The following is an 18,573-nucleotide window of genomic DNA, read 5'->3' on the forward strand; positions in this document are numbered from 1 at the left end:
AGACACAGGTGCACAGGTCTCAGCACTCCAAACTGAAGCTGCTACTCATTGTGGCATTAAGCCAGACAAAAACGGCGCGACCTTTGTACTCTTGGCCACCTAAGATGTTGAATATTCAACAGGTAACAGGTATTTTACCTTAAAAGGTAATTTTTCGAACTCAGGACGGGGAGTGTCGCCCTCCTGCCTGATTGATTGATGACGTACCCCCCTGTACAGCACAGGGGCGTCTTTTTGCATACAAAGACCTACCACGCGGCCAGAGTAAATTTTTCATTTTTATATATTGTACCCTACCTCGACCGCAAAATTCCCTTCGTGTCAAGCCCTGATGGGGCTTTTTCACCTTTCAATCTTCACGAGGCACCTAAAATTCCTGAAATTAAATGAAAGATGCAAAAAAATTCCAACACCCCCTGCTTTCCACTTAAATCAATTTACTTATAATAAAGCCAGATTATTTTATTTCTCATAGGCAGGCAACCCAAACCCCTTGGCATGTGCTTCCTCTGCTCCAGCCTGTGTCCTTTCTCTTCTACCTTCTCCTCCCACCTCACTCCTGAGGTAGGACATCATAATCTAATCACCACATCACCTTTCACAAGCCATTTATGTGTGTTCCAGGCTAAGAGACCAGTGGTGTGATTATGCTGCTTTCATAGGAATAATTCTCGTGGGAGCTCTTTCCAGCACCAGCACCTGACACGCAGACCTTTCCAGCAGCAGGACTGCCCAGGGCTGAGTCTCTGAGCAGCTCACTGGCTTAGTTTAAGCAGAGATGAGGATGAGCCACCTGTAGTGTCATAGCAACCCTCCCCGGGGCTCTCCTCTCCCAGTTCAAACTGAAACCACCGCCTTGACTGAGAGATGTCATAAGAAACCACTTACCAAACCAAAACCAGGCGAAAAGCACTTGAAAACTGTTTACTCGGTGACTCGCAGCTCTGAAATTAGCTCACAGATGATGATGCTGCTGTTCTGCCGGTGCTTTGGAGGGTGATTTGCATGTTGCTGTCTCTGTAGGGTGGCTGGGGGGGAGGTCATTTGCCTCCCACCTCCTGTCTTGGCTCTCTGAGACCTCCCAACTTTGATCCGTGAGAGGGGCTGGCTGGCATCTTTGGGGTTGCCCCTGCAAGCTTCAGGAAAGAATGATAAAACAATCCAGAGGCACACGTGTGATCTGAATTTCACTGCTTAGATACATCTCCATGTCCAGAGGTTGACTTTACAATCCCTGCTGTAGTCGTCCCATAGGAGATAAATCCTGGCTCTGGCAACCTTCTGGAGAGATCTCTGGGCTTCAGACACTCCCCCACTTTATTACTGTTCCACAGTAACAAAGAAGTGCAGGTTCTGTGCCTGCGCCACCAGCTCCCACGATCCATCTGCTTGTCCCTGAATGCACCAGCCCAGTTTCACAAATCCCAGTCCTGTCTCCCTCTTCATCCAGTGACTGCTCTGACCCAGGGACCAGGTGAAGAACAACATCCCTGGGCTCAGCACAACGGGCTGCTGAGGGTGCTGCCCGCGCAGCTCAGAAATGCAGAAAGATTGGGATGAGAAGGGATCTCAGGAGATCATCTCGTCCAAACGCTCACTCCAAGGAGAGTGAGCAGTGACACCTTCAGTAGCAACTTTGTCTCATTAATTTAAATTCCACTCAGCTGGGCAGACAAAAACATCTTGAAATCCATTTTAACTTCAAATTTGATTAAGAGCTGTTCTTACAAAAGAAATAGTTTAACATTATTGGGGGAGGCAATTTCAGATCACTAGACTGCGGGGAAAACGTGTTTTTTGTTTTTTGGGTTTTTTTTCTAGTGATTCATGTCAGCTTTGTAAATCATCTCCCCACCTCGCCAACCGCTGTGAGAAGTTGCCACCCTCCCCAGCCGCTCCTCCTGCCCGTAGTTTAGCAGCCCCTCATGTCGGGAGGTCTCTGACCACGGTGTGTTTCACCCCCGTGTCCGTCCCACCAGCCACCGACAGGTGCACCATCCACGACGACAAGTGCAATTGCAATAAGACGCGTTGGTCCGAGGACAAATTCCTTGAGGTGGGAAGGAGACAGCGAGGGGGGAGGGGAAAGCCTTACGGCAATTTTAAGTGATACGTCGTGAATTAAAAACGCCGAAAGCGGCAGTGCCCGGGGAGAGGCTGCCCCTCGGTGCCGTCGCGGGGGTGACGCCGGGGCAGGGGGCGGCTCAGGTGGGTACCGGGGACATTCTCGCCGGCTCTCTCCGATCAGACTCGGCGGGGCGGTCCCGGGAGGGTCCCGTCCAGAGGCGGAATCGGGGGGCAAGGACGGAGGAGGATGGAAGAGGGTGGGTGCTGTGATGCTCGGGCGGTGGATGAAGCCGCTCGTCTCGGCAAGCACGGAGGTGAGCCCGGGGCTGCGGCAGGGACGCGGGTCTCGGGTTGCCCGTGAGCCGGGGCTGGGCGGCTTTTCCCTCCCGTCGCGCTCGGGAAAAGGCGTATTTTTCCACGGGGAACTTTTCCACGAGCAGAGTGTGTCTCTGGCCCCCGGTCGGAGCCGCCTTGCCCGCCGGAGGGGGCAGCGGGAACGCCGGGCTGAGGGACTCCCGGGCAGCCCTGAGCTGGCTCTGTGTTGACAGTCAGGGCTCCCTCCTGGAGGGGGCGAGGCATTTGGGCCGAGGTATGTGATGGGGAGCCCCTCTCGGGTCCCTGCGCAGCTCTGTGAGGGTTGTGGTTGAAGGGCTCCATCCTGCTTGGAAGGACTGGTTGGACGCTGGAGCTGTGGGTCCAGGAGAGTGGCAGCAGTACAGTGGGAGGACGAGGAGAAAAGGGTGAGATGAGACGGAGAAATGTGCGATTCTGCTCTGCCAGCAGTGACGAGCTGGCTTGGCTGGGAGGGTGGAAAGGCAGAACTGGTGAGCGGGGAGGGTGCCGTTGGCCGTCGTGTCCCCAGTCAGACGTGCCCTGGAAAATGATGGAGTCCGAGCAAGAAAGATCAAAATCGAGCTGTAGAAATGCTCGCTGTTGTGCTAAACGGTCTCGAGTTTCTGTAAGTTTTTGAATAATAGTTTATTGTATGGAAAAAGCAAGCAGCCGGCTGGGTGACAGAGATGGGGACCAGTTTCCCAAATCTGCACACATACTACAGGGTACATTTAGTATTTATCTTAGCTACTTCATGCATATTAATTATATACATATACATTCTACAGGTTTTTGCTAAGTATTTAATATAGGGGTCTTCTTACAGCTAAAGCTAAAAGTGTTATCTCTACAACCGGTCATAATTCATGCATTCTTGGACGAACAGGCGCCTAAAGATTTAAAGTTCTACTATATTTTATTCTTAGGATAGTAAGGAGGTTTTAGGCCTCTTGACCTTGTAAGGGTCTGTTTTATTTCTTTAGGGGGGTGTAATTAAGTTTTACAATCCGTTTGTTTTATTTTGATGTAATCACCCATTTGTTTCACAAATCACAATTATTTATTTATCACAATTCCCTCCCTTTTTTTTATTAACTTACTGATTTGTGACTTTTTGATTTTTATAATATTAACTTTGTATATTTGTCTTAGTTATTGTATACAGTAATAGAGTCAAAAGTTTCAAAAATGTCTTTAAGTTTCCATTCGTCGGTTTATGTCAATTTTATTTTAAATTTTCTGTTGGCGATGTTGTCTTCGCAGATCTTGACGTTTTCTTGACTTTGGTGTAATGTATTTAAGGAAGTTGCTTTTTTTTAATTTTGACTGCAGTTTGTGTAATTAGCATCACTTGATATAGATTTTTCACTTGGGCTCCAGGGGTTCACCTGTAAAAGATCTTACATATGTATAATCTCTAGGTATAACTACAAATTGGCCTCTCGAGGTTACAAGCTTGTTTCGAGGATTAGCTCTTTAATATTTTGTTTTTATAAATGTATAAATATATAATTTTTAATAGTACTTTTATTATGTTTCTGGCTAGATTAGTTTGACAAGGATACGCCAAGGATACCCTGAAAAAGTGTCAGTGAGAACAAGCAAATATCTCTACCCCTCTTTTTCTGGGTAGTTCTAAAAATCGATTTGCCATTTCTGTCTTGGATAATTATTTTTTCTGTTTGTCTTAGTTGAATTTTGCTATGCGTCTCCTGTCTCACAATGGTATAGAGATTTCGTGTTACTATATTTTGGCTTAGATATTTGTATAGAGCTTCTGCTCCTAATGTGTTTTCTTGTGTTCTGTTATGATAAGTGCTCATAAAATAGAAGAGGATATTACTAACTTACCCGGTGGTGTCTTGGCCCATTTGTTTTTCTTCTATTTTTCCTCTTAAATTCTGGATTAACTTTCAGTCTTCTTTAGAGTATCTAGGCTCTGTATTTGACTACTGAATTTGAATTTTACCATCAGGGATCAAATATTGGACTTTGCTTTCTTCTGCTTTTACTGCCCTTTTTGCCTCCAATCATCCATGGCATTTCTTCTTTCATGGCCAGTAACACCCTTTTTTTTGGTGAGCTTTTCAATGCATAATAGCAACTTTTCTGGCAACTGAAGTGTTATAATCTGTTTTTCGAGTTAAGGTACTGACAGGGAGGGCTCTTGCCTTTATTACTTCATTTATTGTGGTTATTGCATATCTAGCTTTACATCCTCTTTTCTAGACAAAATTTTTCTGTGAACCAGAAGTCTTTAGCATCTTTCAGGGTTCTTCTTTCAAGTCTGGTTGGCTTGAGTACGTTGCTCTTATTGTCTCTAAGCAGTCATGTGCAACTGTATTTTTGGTGGCTTCTTGAAGAAAAAGCTGGATTGATTTATTTTGTGGCTTGGTATTTCAGGAAGCACTGAGGTGAAAGCCAATGATTTAAATCAACGGCTGGAGCCCTCATCAGTGTTGTTTTAGCTTATGAAAAGCTTTATCAGTTTCTTTACCCCAGATGAGTATGTTGGACTCACCTTTATGAGTTCACACAGGAGCTTTACTAGAAGTCCATAGCTGTAGATCTATACATGACATTATTCGGTTCTTCTGAGTAATGTTTGGAGCTCTTCCTTTTTCTGTGGCCGAGGAGTCTGGCAGATAGATTCTTTCTTTGCTGTTTTAGGGTTCGTTGTCTTGCAGCGATTTCGTAATCGAGGTAGGAGACTTGTTGTATAGCTCTTAGTACTCAATTAATCTGAGACAGTTTAGTATGTTAACAGTTCATTCAATACATATTATTTTGGATTTTCTTTCTTGTGCGAGGATTTTCTCATTTAAAAGCGAATAGTGATTAACTTTCAGGGCTCCAGGGCAGGCAGAAGAAAGTATTCTTTAGATCCAGGACAGTAAACTATTTTAGCTCTGGTGTTAGTTTAGTCAGCAGTGTATATGGATTTGCTACTATGGGGTGCAAGCCTTTAGTTATCTTATTTGTTGCTCTAAGATCTTGCACTATCTTATACTTCCCATCAGGTTCTTTTACTGGTAAGATGGGAGTATTATATTTTGATTTATATTTTTTAATAATAACTCATGTTTAATAAACTTTTCTATATTGTGTTGAATCCTTTCCTGATTCTCTGTTTTAGGGGATATTGTTTAATCTTTATTGGCTGTGCCCCTAATTTAACTTTTACTTCAATTGACAATGTTATTTTTGCTCTTCTTGGAGTTCCTGAAGCTCATACTTCTATCCGTTACTTCTTCATATATGCTGCTTGAACTTTGAGTCTCTACTAGGGCAAGATTTAAAATCTCAATCAATTGCTCCTTTTTACTTTGAATTTTATGTTGTTCTGTTAAATTTAATTTCAACTTTCAATGGCTCTCATAAGGCTCTTCTCAGTAAACAAACTGGTGAGTTTGGCATGTATAAGAATCTGTGGATTTCAAATTGCTTTCCTAATTTGTATTTGAAAGGTTTCAAGAAATGAGCTTAGTTTGACCCATAGCTCCTCTTATCGATACAAAACTTACAACAGTGGGTACTAAAGTTTGATTAATACCTAAAATGCAGCTCTTGTATTGATTAGAATTATGCTTCCTGATTTTTGTTCTTTTAGCCTTTTTGTATTGGTGATCTTGGGGCTATTTATAGCCTTTTAGGACTCAGCACAGCCCCTTAGGATTCGGACTAGCCCCCCCTTCCCCCACCCCCGGGTACAAAGGAGTTAATAAATTCTCTCCCTGCTCCCCTTTTCCCAGGATAGCTGTAGTAATCAGGAAGTATAAAAAGTTGTTAAACTGCCGGGACAGAATATTTACAAATCAGAAGATAACAAAAGACAAATATAATAGTCATGGTATTATCTAGTGTTCTGACAGTATTATTTAAAATAGCACTTCAATTTTGTATATGCATCACTTTTTGGAGATTGGTATTTGTTCATTTTCGCACAAAAATCTTTTCCATCCATACCACCTCCAGTCTGAGTTTTGGTGTCTTTGCTTGGTTACCAGGTCTGTCTGCTGAAATGAACTTTTTATAAATAGTTAATTTCCAACCCATATCGAGAGTAAAGCAGTGGTTCCCCTTCTTATTTCACTACAGCCCTCCCCCCTTCTCATGTTAGCTTGTTTAATGAGCGAGGATCTCTAAAAGTGCCAAACTTGAGACACAGGTAAGCAAAATAATCCATTTTATCACTTGCGAACACATACCAGCTCCTCTAAAATCAAATTTTTAACAGTAAAAAAACCTCACTTTCTCCTACTACATTGACAAACACAACCACAGACCCACTACAGCAGGGCTTCCAACACAGCATAAATCAATCACTTTCTCTCTTCCTCCTTTCTCTTTATCACTGTTCAAAACCTTCTCCAAATTTAACTGCAAATATGGGTGAAGACATTCAACTGCATACATATACGTACTTTTAGGACCTGGTGTTTGTTGTTCTAAAGGACAAAATATATTACAGAAATAACTTTTCTCAAGTCACCAAAATTAAAGTTATAGACTCCCTCGTTCTGCTCCTGCAGGACACCTCTTCAGTTTCCCCCCTTCCTCCCTCCTCCTGCTCGGGGAAGACAGAGAAAAAGCAGCCAAGAGCTGAAGCTGACAGTTAACTCTGCGGTGCCTCCGGGTGTGTCGGGAGGGGGACACCGACTCTACGATGGCACACGGTGCCCCCAGTTCGTGTGCCAGGGCAAGGTAGATGACTCAACACGGGCAGGCCGCCGGCAGCCGGGCTGAGAGGGGGTCTGGCGTTGGTGAGCGCTGGGGTGGGGGGGGGCACTGGCAGTGTGATCCCGCTCCCTACAGAGATCTGTCTGTTTATCACAGGGTTTGGGGCACTGCTTGGACGGGTTGCCAGGCTGATCCCAGTGTGTTTCGTGTCGACTGGTAGTGCAAAAGGGAAGGTCTAGTTGTTCTCTCCAGTGCTTGAAATAAACTGCAAAATTTAAACTTGTTTTTTGAGAGGTATTGTGAATTTTTTCTCTTTGTTCTAATCACTTTGATTGTAGTTTTACTAGCTTTATAATTTTGGGGAACTTTGGTTATATCTTTTCGATTAGATTCAGTCTTTACTGTGAATTTATATTTTTCACCTTGAGGTTTTAATTCAGTTTTGTCAAGAGCTGGTTACAGTGTGTTATTCCTGGAAAATAGAGCTCTTGACACTTTTAATCTCATTTATTTTATTCAAATAGTTTCAAGTCTCTCTGTCTTTTCAGACAATTTCTTTTTAGATGACCTTTTCTTTTACAATAAAAACATTTTACTGCCTGGTCTCTTGAAACAATTTGTTTGAGTCTGCTTATATATACTTTTTGGGCTTCTCTCAGTAAGTCTTTGAGCTCCCCTTTCTCCCATCCATCTAATTTCTTTAGTTCTCTTTTAATATAACTCCAGGCATAATTTATAAAGTGGACTTTCAACAATATTAGGCCAGCTGGTGTATCAGGACTAATGCCTAAATATTGCTGTAAATTTTTCTTTAGTCTTTCTAACCAGGTAATATGGGTTTTATTTTTTTCTTGCTGATCTTTAAATGCCTTTTTGACATTTTTCTCATGGGGAACAGCCTTTTTGGTTCTTTGGGTCAAGGAAGTACAGTACTCAGTCAGGGCTGAGTTACATTCCCTATCGAGTCCTAAGAATTTGTTTAATTGTTCAGCTACTCCCAAGAGGTCTTCTATCAGTTTCCCTATTTCTTTCGTTGTTTTTAAACTTTTGTCTTCTTCACCAGAGCTTTCTTGATCTACTAAAAAGGCTCTGATGTTTCTTAGGGCTGTCTGTTTTTTCTTTGGGCTTTAGTTCTTTTGGGACTTCCATACCCCTGATTTAATAGGGCCGTGAGGTTTACAGCCGAGGCAAGTTGTGGAGAGGGAGGGGGAGTATTTCTTGGGGCTGTGGGAACTACAGCCAAGGGAGTTTGTAAAAGATAAGAAGGGGTATAGGGGAGAGGTAAGCTACCTAATAGTTCCCATTTCGCTTCTCTTGATCTCTTTTCTATTGGCCTTTCTTTGGTTAACTTACTAATATTCTCAATATCTTCCCAATTTGATATCATTACCCCCAAAGGACTGGTAGTGGTAATATCCAGCAATGCCTGCTTGGGCAATGCCTGCTTGCTCCCTTTTCTCTTGAGGCTACCTTTCTTACTGAATCCTTGCCCCATAGTTTTCCAAGGTCCCTTCTAGATTCTCTCCACCGACTCTCTGGGATCCCTTCTAAATTCTCCCCACTGACACAAAGGTCTCTCCTTAAGACTTTTCCACCGACCCCAGAGGTCCGATCACCAGTTCTCTCACTTCGCCTGGTCACTGGCTGTTCCGTTCGCATGGAGACAGAAACGCAGTTAAAAGGGCTACCGCAATCACTTCACAGCAAAGCTTCATCTCATCCACTCATTCACTTTGACCTCTTTTATCCGCCCAACCAGGGAATACTCACAGTCCGTTGTTCTTCCCTGGGTCTTTGTGCATGAGAATTATGGGCCCTTTTTGCTGCAGCAATCTGGGAGCAATCCTTGCTTTTACCATATAACCATATAACGTGTTACTCCAGTCCTGTGGAAAATTAGTCTCGAAATATGCCGCTGAATTCAGCGGGTGCCCCCCTATTTCAAGTACTAATTAACCCAGCAGGGCTTGGAGAACATCACATCGGGAAAGTCACCAATTGTGATAAAGTCTCGAGTTTCTATAAGTTTCGAATAATAGTTTATTATATGGAAAAAGCAAGCAGCCGGCTGGGTGACAGAGATGGGGACCAGTTTCCCAAATCTGCAGGGAACTACAGGGTACATTTAGTATTTATCTTAGCTACTTCATGCATATTAATTATATACATATACATTCTACAGGTTTTTGCTAAGTATTTAATATAGGGGTCTTCTTACAGCTAAAGCTAAAAGTGTTATCTCTACAACCGGTCATAAATCATGCATTCTTGGACGAACAGGCGCCTAAAGATTTAAAGTTCTATAATGGTGGAGGGGGACGGACAGAATGCTCTTAGGTCAATGTGATCAGGCAAAATGTCCGCTTTATTAGAGGGAAGACAACTTATATGCTGTTTGTGACACAGAGACATGATTCTTTTCTAGGTTACATTGGATACATAAGGAAAACACACTGAGCTGTACAGTACCAATTGGACCACAGCAGGTGTCCATAAAACTTGTTTTCCTGCCAAAAAAACTCCTCCTTCACCTTGGCACAAGGCCTGCAGCCATATTAGTGGCGCAGTATTTTTTACTGTCTGCACCCAGCCATGCCAAGGCAAAAGGTCGCAGAAATGCAATAGAAATTGTTCACACAATTTCTGTCCTCCGACAGTTCTACTATATTTTATTCTTAGTAAGGAGGTTTTAGGCCTCTTGACCTTGTAAGGGTCTATTTTATTTCTTTAGGGGGTGTAATTGAGTTTTACAATCCGTTTGTTTTATTTTGATGTAATCACCCATTTGTTTCACGAATCACAATTATTTATTTATCACACTGTGGTGAGAGGGGGAAGAAAGCACCTACCGAAGAGGCATAAGAAAATACCAAAGAGGCATAAGAAAAAACTCTTGTAACTGTAGTAACCTAAAACTAGTAATGCTGCTGAAAGAAGGGGAGTTTGGAAGCTTTGGCTAAAAATGAACTATCCTAGTTAAGTGAATGTGTTTTCTAATGCATGAGATGTTTCTTGGAATAGACTGGATGCTTCTTAACCCTGAGGGAACGCTCTCTAGCTTCTGCTGAACTCAAGAGCAGTTTGCACTGTTATTCATGGGGTTCATTGCAGTGGAAGTCAGAGGAGCGAATATATAATGGCCAGTCTTCGCGAGCGAAGATTTGGGAAAGGTCATTAACCCTTCGAGCCTGCGCAGTGGATTTTTTAGGTGAGACACAGCGTGCGCTGAACTGAGCCCACCCTTTAATCCTGAGGTTCATCTGCCGGGGCCAAGCACGCTTGGACAGTGGCAGTGAGGGTCTCAGGATGTAGGTTTGTTTAGAGTGACCTTCTCTTAGATGGATGGCCTCACAGGGCTGACGAGCTCCATCTGCCCGGGGGGCTGGGAATCGAACCCGGGTCGCAGCGGTGAGAGTCCTGCACCCTAACCACTAGACCACCAGAGGCCCCGGAGCGAATATTAAGAAACACAAATTCCCCTGTTTTGGGTTCTTGTAGCAATTCCATCAATGTCTTGAGTCACTGGCACTGTAGGAGGAAGCACTGACTAGTGAGTTGTATGTGAATGCCCTTTTCTTGTTCATATGCCCTGCTTGGCCACACAAAAATGGCAGGACAGCATGATGGTGACTGAGCAACAGTCTGCCTGCCAGGAATTAGTTTTACGTGTGTAGTTCAGGGAGCAGCTGGTACCTGTGCCCCAAGTTTTCTTTCTCACTTGATTTCTACTGACTCTCAAGGCATTTGCTCCATCTATCCAAGAGTGGCTCCAATGAAATTTTTCCTGTTCAGGGCTTTCACAGGGCCAAGTTCTGCAGTGAAGGCCTTGGTGTCCAGTTTGGTGTTACCATGGAGCTGAGTTGGGTGACACTAGAATGATGCAGCCTCCTGGATGCCTGTTCTAGAATATCCCTCTGTGCCAATATTTGTGCCTGTGTCACCAGTTTGAGGAGCTAAACAAGGAAGAACATCAAAACCTTCAGCAGAACTGACCTTTTGGTACAAGGCCAGTCACAGCAGGTTCAGAGGAGCATCAAGAGCCTGAGGAGGAAGCGACTGGGGCCACTTGCTTAACAACAATTAGCCATCACCTTGCCTTTGTCATGACATCAGCAGATATACTGGCACAAGGTGCTTAGGAGTAATTCTACTTCCGTCTTGATTTGTTTGGTCACTGGTACAGGGAGAAGCCTCTGTGCCAGTCACAGTTACCATATAAAACCATACAGATGTTCCATATGTAGAGGTGAGGCCAGATGGGCAGTGCCTAGTGCTGGGTGTGCCTTGCTGGCAGTGCCCTTGTGGTTTGGATCAAGGTCTAGTGTGTGATGGCAGGAGAGACTGGAGACTTTACCCTCAGTAAATCAGTGTAGCTATACTGTCATTTAACTCCCTAAGGGTTGTGCTTCCCATGCTTGTCAAGAGCTTGGACTGTGTCTTCTGGCTTTGTGATTCCTCCCGTTGCTCTCATCTTGAGGTTGTGTTTTGTTTCTTTTTCTCTCACAGACACTCCTGACCAAGTAAATACTTTAAAACCCCTGAAATCTGAACAACCCAGCAACACAGGAACAGACTCACAATTCTTATTTGCAGTGGTGCTTTCACTGGGGAACAGGTGATATGCTACCAACTCACTTCTTTGCTGTCTCTACTGGCTTTTAAAATTATCTTCGGCTGGGGCTAGGAACTCTGCCCAACACTTTAAATGCTGTCTGGTGGAACTTCAGATTCCACCACTGCCCTGCCAGCAAAGAATTAAGTATAATCATGTTTATTCATATTTTTCTGTTAAAAAGCAAAGTGTTCATATTCTTATTTTTTTGTACAATTGCATAAAACCTCCCATCTGTGCAAGGTGCATGGGTTAATGTCATCCAATCTTCAATATGTTGCTCTATCAGATAGGAAACTACTTCTTCAAAAGAAAGATTGTGTTAGAGACAGAAAAACACCCTGAAATCCTTGAAGAAATTCAGACATTGACTTCACTATAATTTCAAATCAGAGGTGAGACTACACATCAATTTTGACTGTCATGGTTTGAGATTTCCAAAATTCTAATTCCCTAGTCTAAGCCCCCTTCCACATCTCAACCTAATGTGAGATGGGTTTTCCAGACAAAACACACCAGACTCAGAATGGGGGAAAGGGAATATATTACAGTGACTGTACAAATAAATATTATAATACATTATACACACGATCACAACTATCTCTACCATGACATAAGTATTTACAATGGATCAGATGTCTTCTCCCCTCCAAATAAAAGTCCAGGAGGGAAGAAGGACAGATCCCTTTCCAGTCTCAAAGCAGGAGTATCTTCTAAGGCAGCAGGTTCTCCTCATCTCATGCATGCAGCAGCTGTGGCTGGATTTCTGCTAGCACTCACGAGGGAGGCCTCCAAGCCTCTCTCGGCCCCTTGACGCAGGCAAAGGGGTCTTCCGTGGGCTACATTACCCCAGACAAAGGTCATTCCACCACGGTCATATCACGAAGTACAGGGGGTCTTTGTGACAGTCTGGTATCTTCAGGGAATTCAGATTCCTTGCAGAGCCTCTGTGCCCTGCTTCAAGATGGCTGTGAGCTTCTTTGTAGCTTGCACCAAGGGAGGGCCCCCAAGGTCACCCTCTCCGCATTCCTCTCGGAGCTCTCTAGCTCCTTTCTGCAAGTGCTGTAGCACTCCAAGGCTCTTCTCCTTAATATGAGTCCATCTCCCTCCTTTCTCGGAGGTCTCAAAGGAGTTTTGGGGGGTCTGGTTCAGTTCTTACCCCCAAAACTCTGTCTCTCTGCTGCTGACTCTCATTTCTCGGCTCTCCTTCCAGGAGTCCTCTCTACGGTGCTGCATGTCTCTGTTGCTTCGTTTTATCTCTTCTGGCCCTGTGCTACCATTTCTCTGGTCAGTGCTGGTCTGTCGCTACTCCTGCCACTGCCCACGATGGAGAAAACATCTCCCGGCATAACTACAGGCACCTAGCCCAGCTTTATGCTGTCCCAGGTCCCTGCAGCTCCCCCCAGCCGGGGCTGGGGGCCAAAACCCCGAGGGGTTCCGAGCCCCTTTCCTTGTGGCCTCAGAACATGGTTACCACTTCTACAACCAAAAAACAACTAACCTTCTCTTCTGTTTGCTTGTGGTATGTTTACATTTTGCAGGAGCGCCCATTCAAAACTTCCAGGGGTTTACCACCCCCTGGGGTTTTACCATTTTTCTTAGCCTCTGGGGGAAAACCTGGTTCAAACCACTACAGTGACCTGTTCCTTGGTCTGTAAGAAACTTGTTCCAGAACAGCAAAATAATCAGAAATCCCCTGAATCCATGTGTAGCCTGCTGTTGGACCATCTTTCCTTTCTGGCATGTCTCTTGATTTTAAAAACAGAGAAAAAAAGGATCATTCAGATTAGACAAAGTAAAAAAATTTCAAGCCTAATAGGCTTGAAGTGTTTAATCACAAATATGCTCTACTGCACTCTATCTCTTCACTTATTAATGCTGCTGGATGCCATGGGTGACTGACTCCCTGGAAAAGAGGACAGCATCTTCAGTGCAGGACCTACTGTGAAACTCTTGCACAAATTTGTAGTTAACAGTGGTACTGTGGGGTAGCAAGATTTGCTCCCTTTGTGACCAGAGGTAATTCTGACGTCTTTATTCTCACAGTCTCCTCGGATGTGCATCTCCTTCCAAAGAGATGGTCCTCTTCTAGCCATGTGCCAGTATTCTCTCTTGAGCTGTGAGGGTTAAATAATGTTTAGACTTAAATTTTATGCACATGCCCACAAGGAGTGTGCATGGCTTTCTACAGACATGCAGTAATAGGAAACTACTGTTTGGTGGCACAAAGCTGTATCAGTTTCCTGGCTGACCCACAGATAACATCTCCCTTTTGTCTGGTTGCCCTTTCCAGAAGCTTTCTGCAGCCAAATTCTGCCTTCCCTTCCATCTTAAGTACTGATAGGGGGTTATGTGGTCTGCTTCCCAAAAAGCTAAAAGCTGTGAGGTGCAAAACTGCTCCTTTCAGGTAAAGAAGACCCAAAAGAGATTACAAAAAAAACCACTGGGAAACTTTTCTTGACACGGTGCTGAATATGATTCTCCTGTATTAGAGTGGAAAGAATCTGACTGCAGACTGTACTGGGTTCCTCATTTTGGCAGCCTTTCTCTACCCAGGTCTGTGTGTAAGTGCTTCTGCTCCCCTTTGTGCCTTGCAGTGCATCTTTCCTCCTTCCACCGCGCTCACTGCATTGCTTGGTGTTCCCACCAGGATGAAACCCTTCACAGCTCCATTCCCGGGGACCTTGATTTGGCACAGTGAAGCCCCAGCATCCTGACACTACATGGAAGACATCAGGTTGTAGTGTTTTATTTGTGCTTATGGAGCTTCACTAAGAAATACTCAGGATCATTTGAGATCCTTGCAAGTTGGTAAATGATGAGATGGCACTTAGAGTCACTCATTTTTCTTCTTTAAAGAATTTGACAGGTAACTTTTGGAAAGAGATATTACCACAAAGGGAAGGGTGTTGCTGGAGGACAATATATGATACCAGGTGATGTGTTATTGCCTAGAGGAAGTGTAGAAACACTCCAAAGTTGCCAATCTGAGAGACTGGAGGTGTGTTGGAAAAATCATAGAACAAGAAGGCTTTTGTTCAACAGAGATTAAAAAAAATGACTGAGGAAAAAAAATATCACCAGAGATTTTTCCTCCCCCCTCCCCCCCCCCAAGCTGAGGAGTGATTAATCTGAAATGGAAAATTCTGTTCCGTTACCAAACTGACCTATAGCTCTCTATAGCAAGCATAATATAGTTCTCTGTTACATTTTGCACATTTTTGGTTTGTCTCACGGAACTTCTGCTTTTACTATTGCATTGTATTTATTTTATTTCTTTTAAATTATGCAACCTTTTACCAAAAGGTAAACAGAGATTAAAGCAGAGAAGACACTTAAATGTTTTGCACCTTTCAGATAGAAATTTCTTTGAAGAACATATTCCTTGTGAAAAGTTACTGCTTTTTAACTTTGTTAAGAACCTGGCACCACTTTCACTACATGGAGTTTGAGGGAGACATTGGCACATTGGTGACAGAACCCTTCAATTAAACTTTGTGCATTTGCACAGCTTATTTCACAATGTTAAAAGCTGTTGGACTTTTTGGAAGATAAACTCAGCTCTACTCTTTCATCTACTGTAATATATCTCATTAAATCTACACTTTGAACTTCAGAGATCTACACTTGGGGAGTGACCCGGACAGTCACACTAGGTTTGTAAAAGCAGAAATTAAACACCTTAGAAGCAGCTCTCATCTTGCCTCAAATATTCACATGTGCTTGGTCTGCTGTTCCCTGCAAGCTCAGAAGGAGGAGCTCTAACGTTGTTGGTAAAACGCTAAAAACTAATTCCCCTAAATACCCCTGTTTGGCACCACTCTGTTTCTATTTGCCTGACTGATTAGTCACCTACTGAATGCTAGTATTGCCAAATCTTACCTCTTCCACTCTTGATAATAATGTAAATCATGAGAAAATGGAGATCTTCAGCTGTTTTCTCCTGCTGCTTGTGATCAGTGATATTTATTGTCCCAAACCCCTATCTGGGTATGCAGCAGCACTTTGCTGGACCTTTTCCTCCTCTCTGGTTTTGTTACTGAATTTGTAGCAAATTTACACACCTACCACTGTGTTTGTCACTTCAGACTTCATCTCCCACCTTTTCTTTCCAGAAGAAGGAAGTGCCAGACCACAGAGTTGTAGGTGCTCTTAGAGACGCTGACCTGTTAAAAATCTTGTCCAGCTGAGCAGTGAATTCTCTGGTGTCTTGAAAGCAGAGGAAGGTGAGTCTCTTGCTTTCTTTGGGTCCAGCCCCAAGCCTTGCTCTGCCAAGTCCATCACTTAACCAAGTCCCTAAGTGCCAGACCTACATGTCTGTTAATACCTCCAGGGATGGTGACCACTTTCCTGGGCAGCCTGTGCCAATGCTTGATAACTCAGTGAGTAAATATCTCCTAATGTCCTCCCTAAACTTTCCCTGGCCCAACTTGAGGCCATTTCTTCTGGTCCTAAAATGCCACAATCTTCCCTTGCTGCTTCTTCATGTGCTTTTGTGCATTGACCTTTGGGGCCTCAATGGTGGGTCCAGAGGGCGCTGGTTATGCTTTAACTTCATTTTATGGGGAGGAAAAGGCAGAAATGCTGATGCAAATGCTGAGAATGCAGCTAGAATAATTTAACTGTTTGTTGCTGCATCATTAATAATCTATTCCTCTCCATCCCTCCCTTTTGCCAGAAGAAGAGAGAGAGTAAGGGCAGGAGGGTAGGGGAACTGTATATCCATCACCAGGATCCACTGGAAGAGCTGAGCAGGTCATATCCAGCATGGCCTTTGTAGGGTTGGGAAGCAGCCTTGAAACTCGCTTTACCAAGGCAGTTCTTGTCCTTAATTTTCTGCATCTGCCTCCAGAGTTGCCTTGTATCCATTCCCCTCCCACTATCCATCCATTCCACTAGGCTGCTGTGCCATGAAAAATGACCGAGGCTCTCTGTAGGGGTGGGTGGGTGGTTTCAAAAGGTAGCAACTGCTGGTTCAACAGCCTGGGAGACTGTTTGGTTTGGGGGGAAGGACACGTTATGGATCAGGAGAAAAAACTCATCATGGGAGATAGCTGTCAGGGCAGCAGCTCCACACAATGTCTGCTGACAGAGCTGCAGGAATGTTCATAAGGAGCATTCCTATTCAGTAGCCCCAGGTCATTTTGCATATATATCTCATGTCCAGAATGGCCTGAAATTCTGGAAGATGATAAAGCTTCTAATGCTCTTCCCAGAGTTTGTTGTGCACCTATAAAGATGGCACCCGACCGTGAAGCAAGGCTTGTGGTCTGCTGCCGCGTCTGTCAGAGTCTATTTCTTCTTTCCTTCCATTCAGGTCCCGACAGCAGTCTCAGGAGAGCAGGCTCTGGCCGGAGAGATGATGCTCAGGATGCCCAACTCCCTGCTAAAGCTGCCCAGGGTGCTGCTGAGCCACAAGCACAGGGCTCTGTTCATCCTCACCCTCACGTTGGTGTCTTTTGCCTACCTCACGTTGTACTGGAGAATCACGGAGGACTCCTACGGCAGTGGCCTCTACGACCTGCCTGGGGAATTCAACTGTGCTCACTCTGTGCCTTTTTCCCTTCCAAATGCTGGGGAGCCCTCTCCTTCCAGAGGGAATGTGTTTTTCGTGGAGACCTCGGAGCGGACTAACCCAGGTTACCTGTTCTCGTGCTCTGTGGAGTCAGCGGCCAGGACACACCCCGGGACAAGTGTTGTGGTGCTCATGAAAGGCTTGGCAAAAGGAAATGCCTCCTTACCCAAACACTGGGTTTTCTCCTTGCTGAGCTGCTTCCCCAACGTGGAAATCCGGCCCCTGGACTTGCCAGAGCTCTTTTCTGGAACGCCTCTGAAGAAGTGGTACTTGTGGCCTCTGCGGCGCTGGGAGCCTTATTTCCTACCTGTCCTGTCTGATGCCTGCAGAATTGTCCTCATGTGGAAATTTGGTGGTATCTACCTCGATACAGACTTCATTGTGCTTAGGAACTTACAGAACCTCACCAATTCCCTCGGGATACAGAGTGAGGATGAACTGAACGGGGCCTTTTTGTCCTTTAAGCCCAAGCACAGGTTCATGGCGCTTTGCATGAAAGACTTTGTGAAGAACTACAATGCCTGGATCTGGGGACACCAGGGCCCACATCTCTTAACACGTGTCTTCAAGAAGTGGTGCCCCATCAGGACTATTCAGAGCATGAGCTGCAAAGGGGTGAGGGCTCTTGACCCAGAAGCAGTTTATCCTATTCCCTGGCAGGACTGGAAGAAGTTATTTGAGGCAACCAGTGCCTCGGAGCTTCACAAACTCCTTAAGAACACCTATGCAGTGCACATATGGAATCAAATGAACCACAGGACCAGGCTAGAGATCCCTTCCCAGGCTCTGCTGGCTCAGCTCTATTCTCAGTTCTGCCCTGCCACCTATGCAAAGATGAAACAGGACTCTCAAGAGCGGTCAAGGCCTGCAATGTGACCTGTGGGCCCTTGGCAGCAGAGAAGTTCCCCAGCCTGAAGCAAACTGAGTGCCTTTGACCTTCCACAGAGTTGTTTTCTAGAACAGGGAGCAGATGTTCCATGTGACAGCTCTATGATTTTGTACCATTTCCAATATCTGCCTCAGACCCTGAGGTGTTTCAAATATTCACCAGAGCCTGAGTTCAGCCTCTCTTGTTGTCCTTCAGGACACTTGGTGCTGCAGGGAAGGTTGTACCCATTCATCAGTATCTCTCAGTTGGTCCTCTGTTGCTGTTCTCTCAGCTGTTCCTCCTGCGTATCAAGGCCTGAGCAGTCTCTCGTGCAGTTTCAAGAGCTTTAAGAACCCTTGGCTTGGTCTCTGTAGCATTTACAGAATATCACAGAATATTCTGAGTTGGAAGGGATCCACAAGGATCATTGAGTCCAAC

The 18,573-nt window shown here is 44.6% G+C and overlaps 1 protein-coding gene across 2 annotated transcripts; it reads left to right on the forward strand.

Moving 5' to 3' along the window:
- Nucleotides 1-2,352: 2,352 nt before the first annotated feature.
- Nucleotides 2,353-18,143, forward strand: A4GALT (alpha 1,4-galactosyltransferase). 2 transcript variants are annotated; one of them, XM_017829059.1, is made up of 3 exons: nucleotides 2,353-2,381; nucleotides 15,808-15,918; nucleotides 17,010-18,143. In XM_017829059.1, exon 3 carries the CDS (start codon nucleotides 17,052-17,054, stop codon nucleotides 18,141-18,143), a length of 1,092 nt encoding a protein of 363 aa, XP_017684548.1. In that variant the 5' UTR covers nucleotides 2,353-2,381; nucleotides 15,808-15,918; nucleotides 17,010-17,051. The 2 variants fall into 2 exon arrangements, with proteins under 2 accessions (XP_017684548.1, XP_017684549.1); XM_017829060.1 differs by lacking the exon at nucleotides 2,353-2,381 and having other exon boundaries at nucleotides 15,796-15,918.
- Nucleotides 18,144-18,573: the final 430 nt, after the last annotated feature.

The sequence above is a fragment of the Lepidothrix coronata genome, unplaced genomic scaffold (genome assembly GCF_001604755.1).
Source record: "Lepidothrix coronata isolate B3197 unplaced genomic scaffold, Lepidothrix_coronata-1.0 Scaffold158, whole genome shotgun sequence".
In the NCBI taxonomy this organism is placed as follows: domain Eukaryota; kingdom Metazoa; phylum Chordata; class Aves; order Passeriformes; family Pipridae; genus Lepidothrix; species Lepidothrix coronata.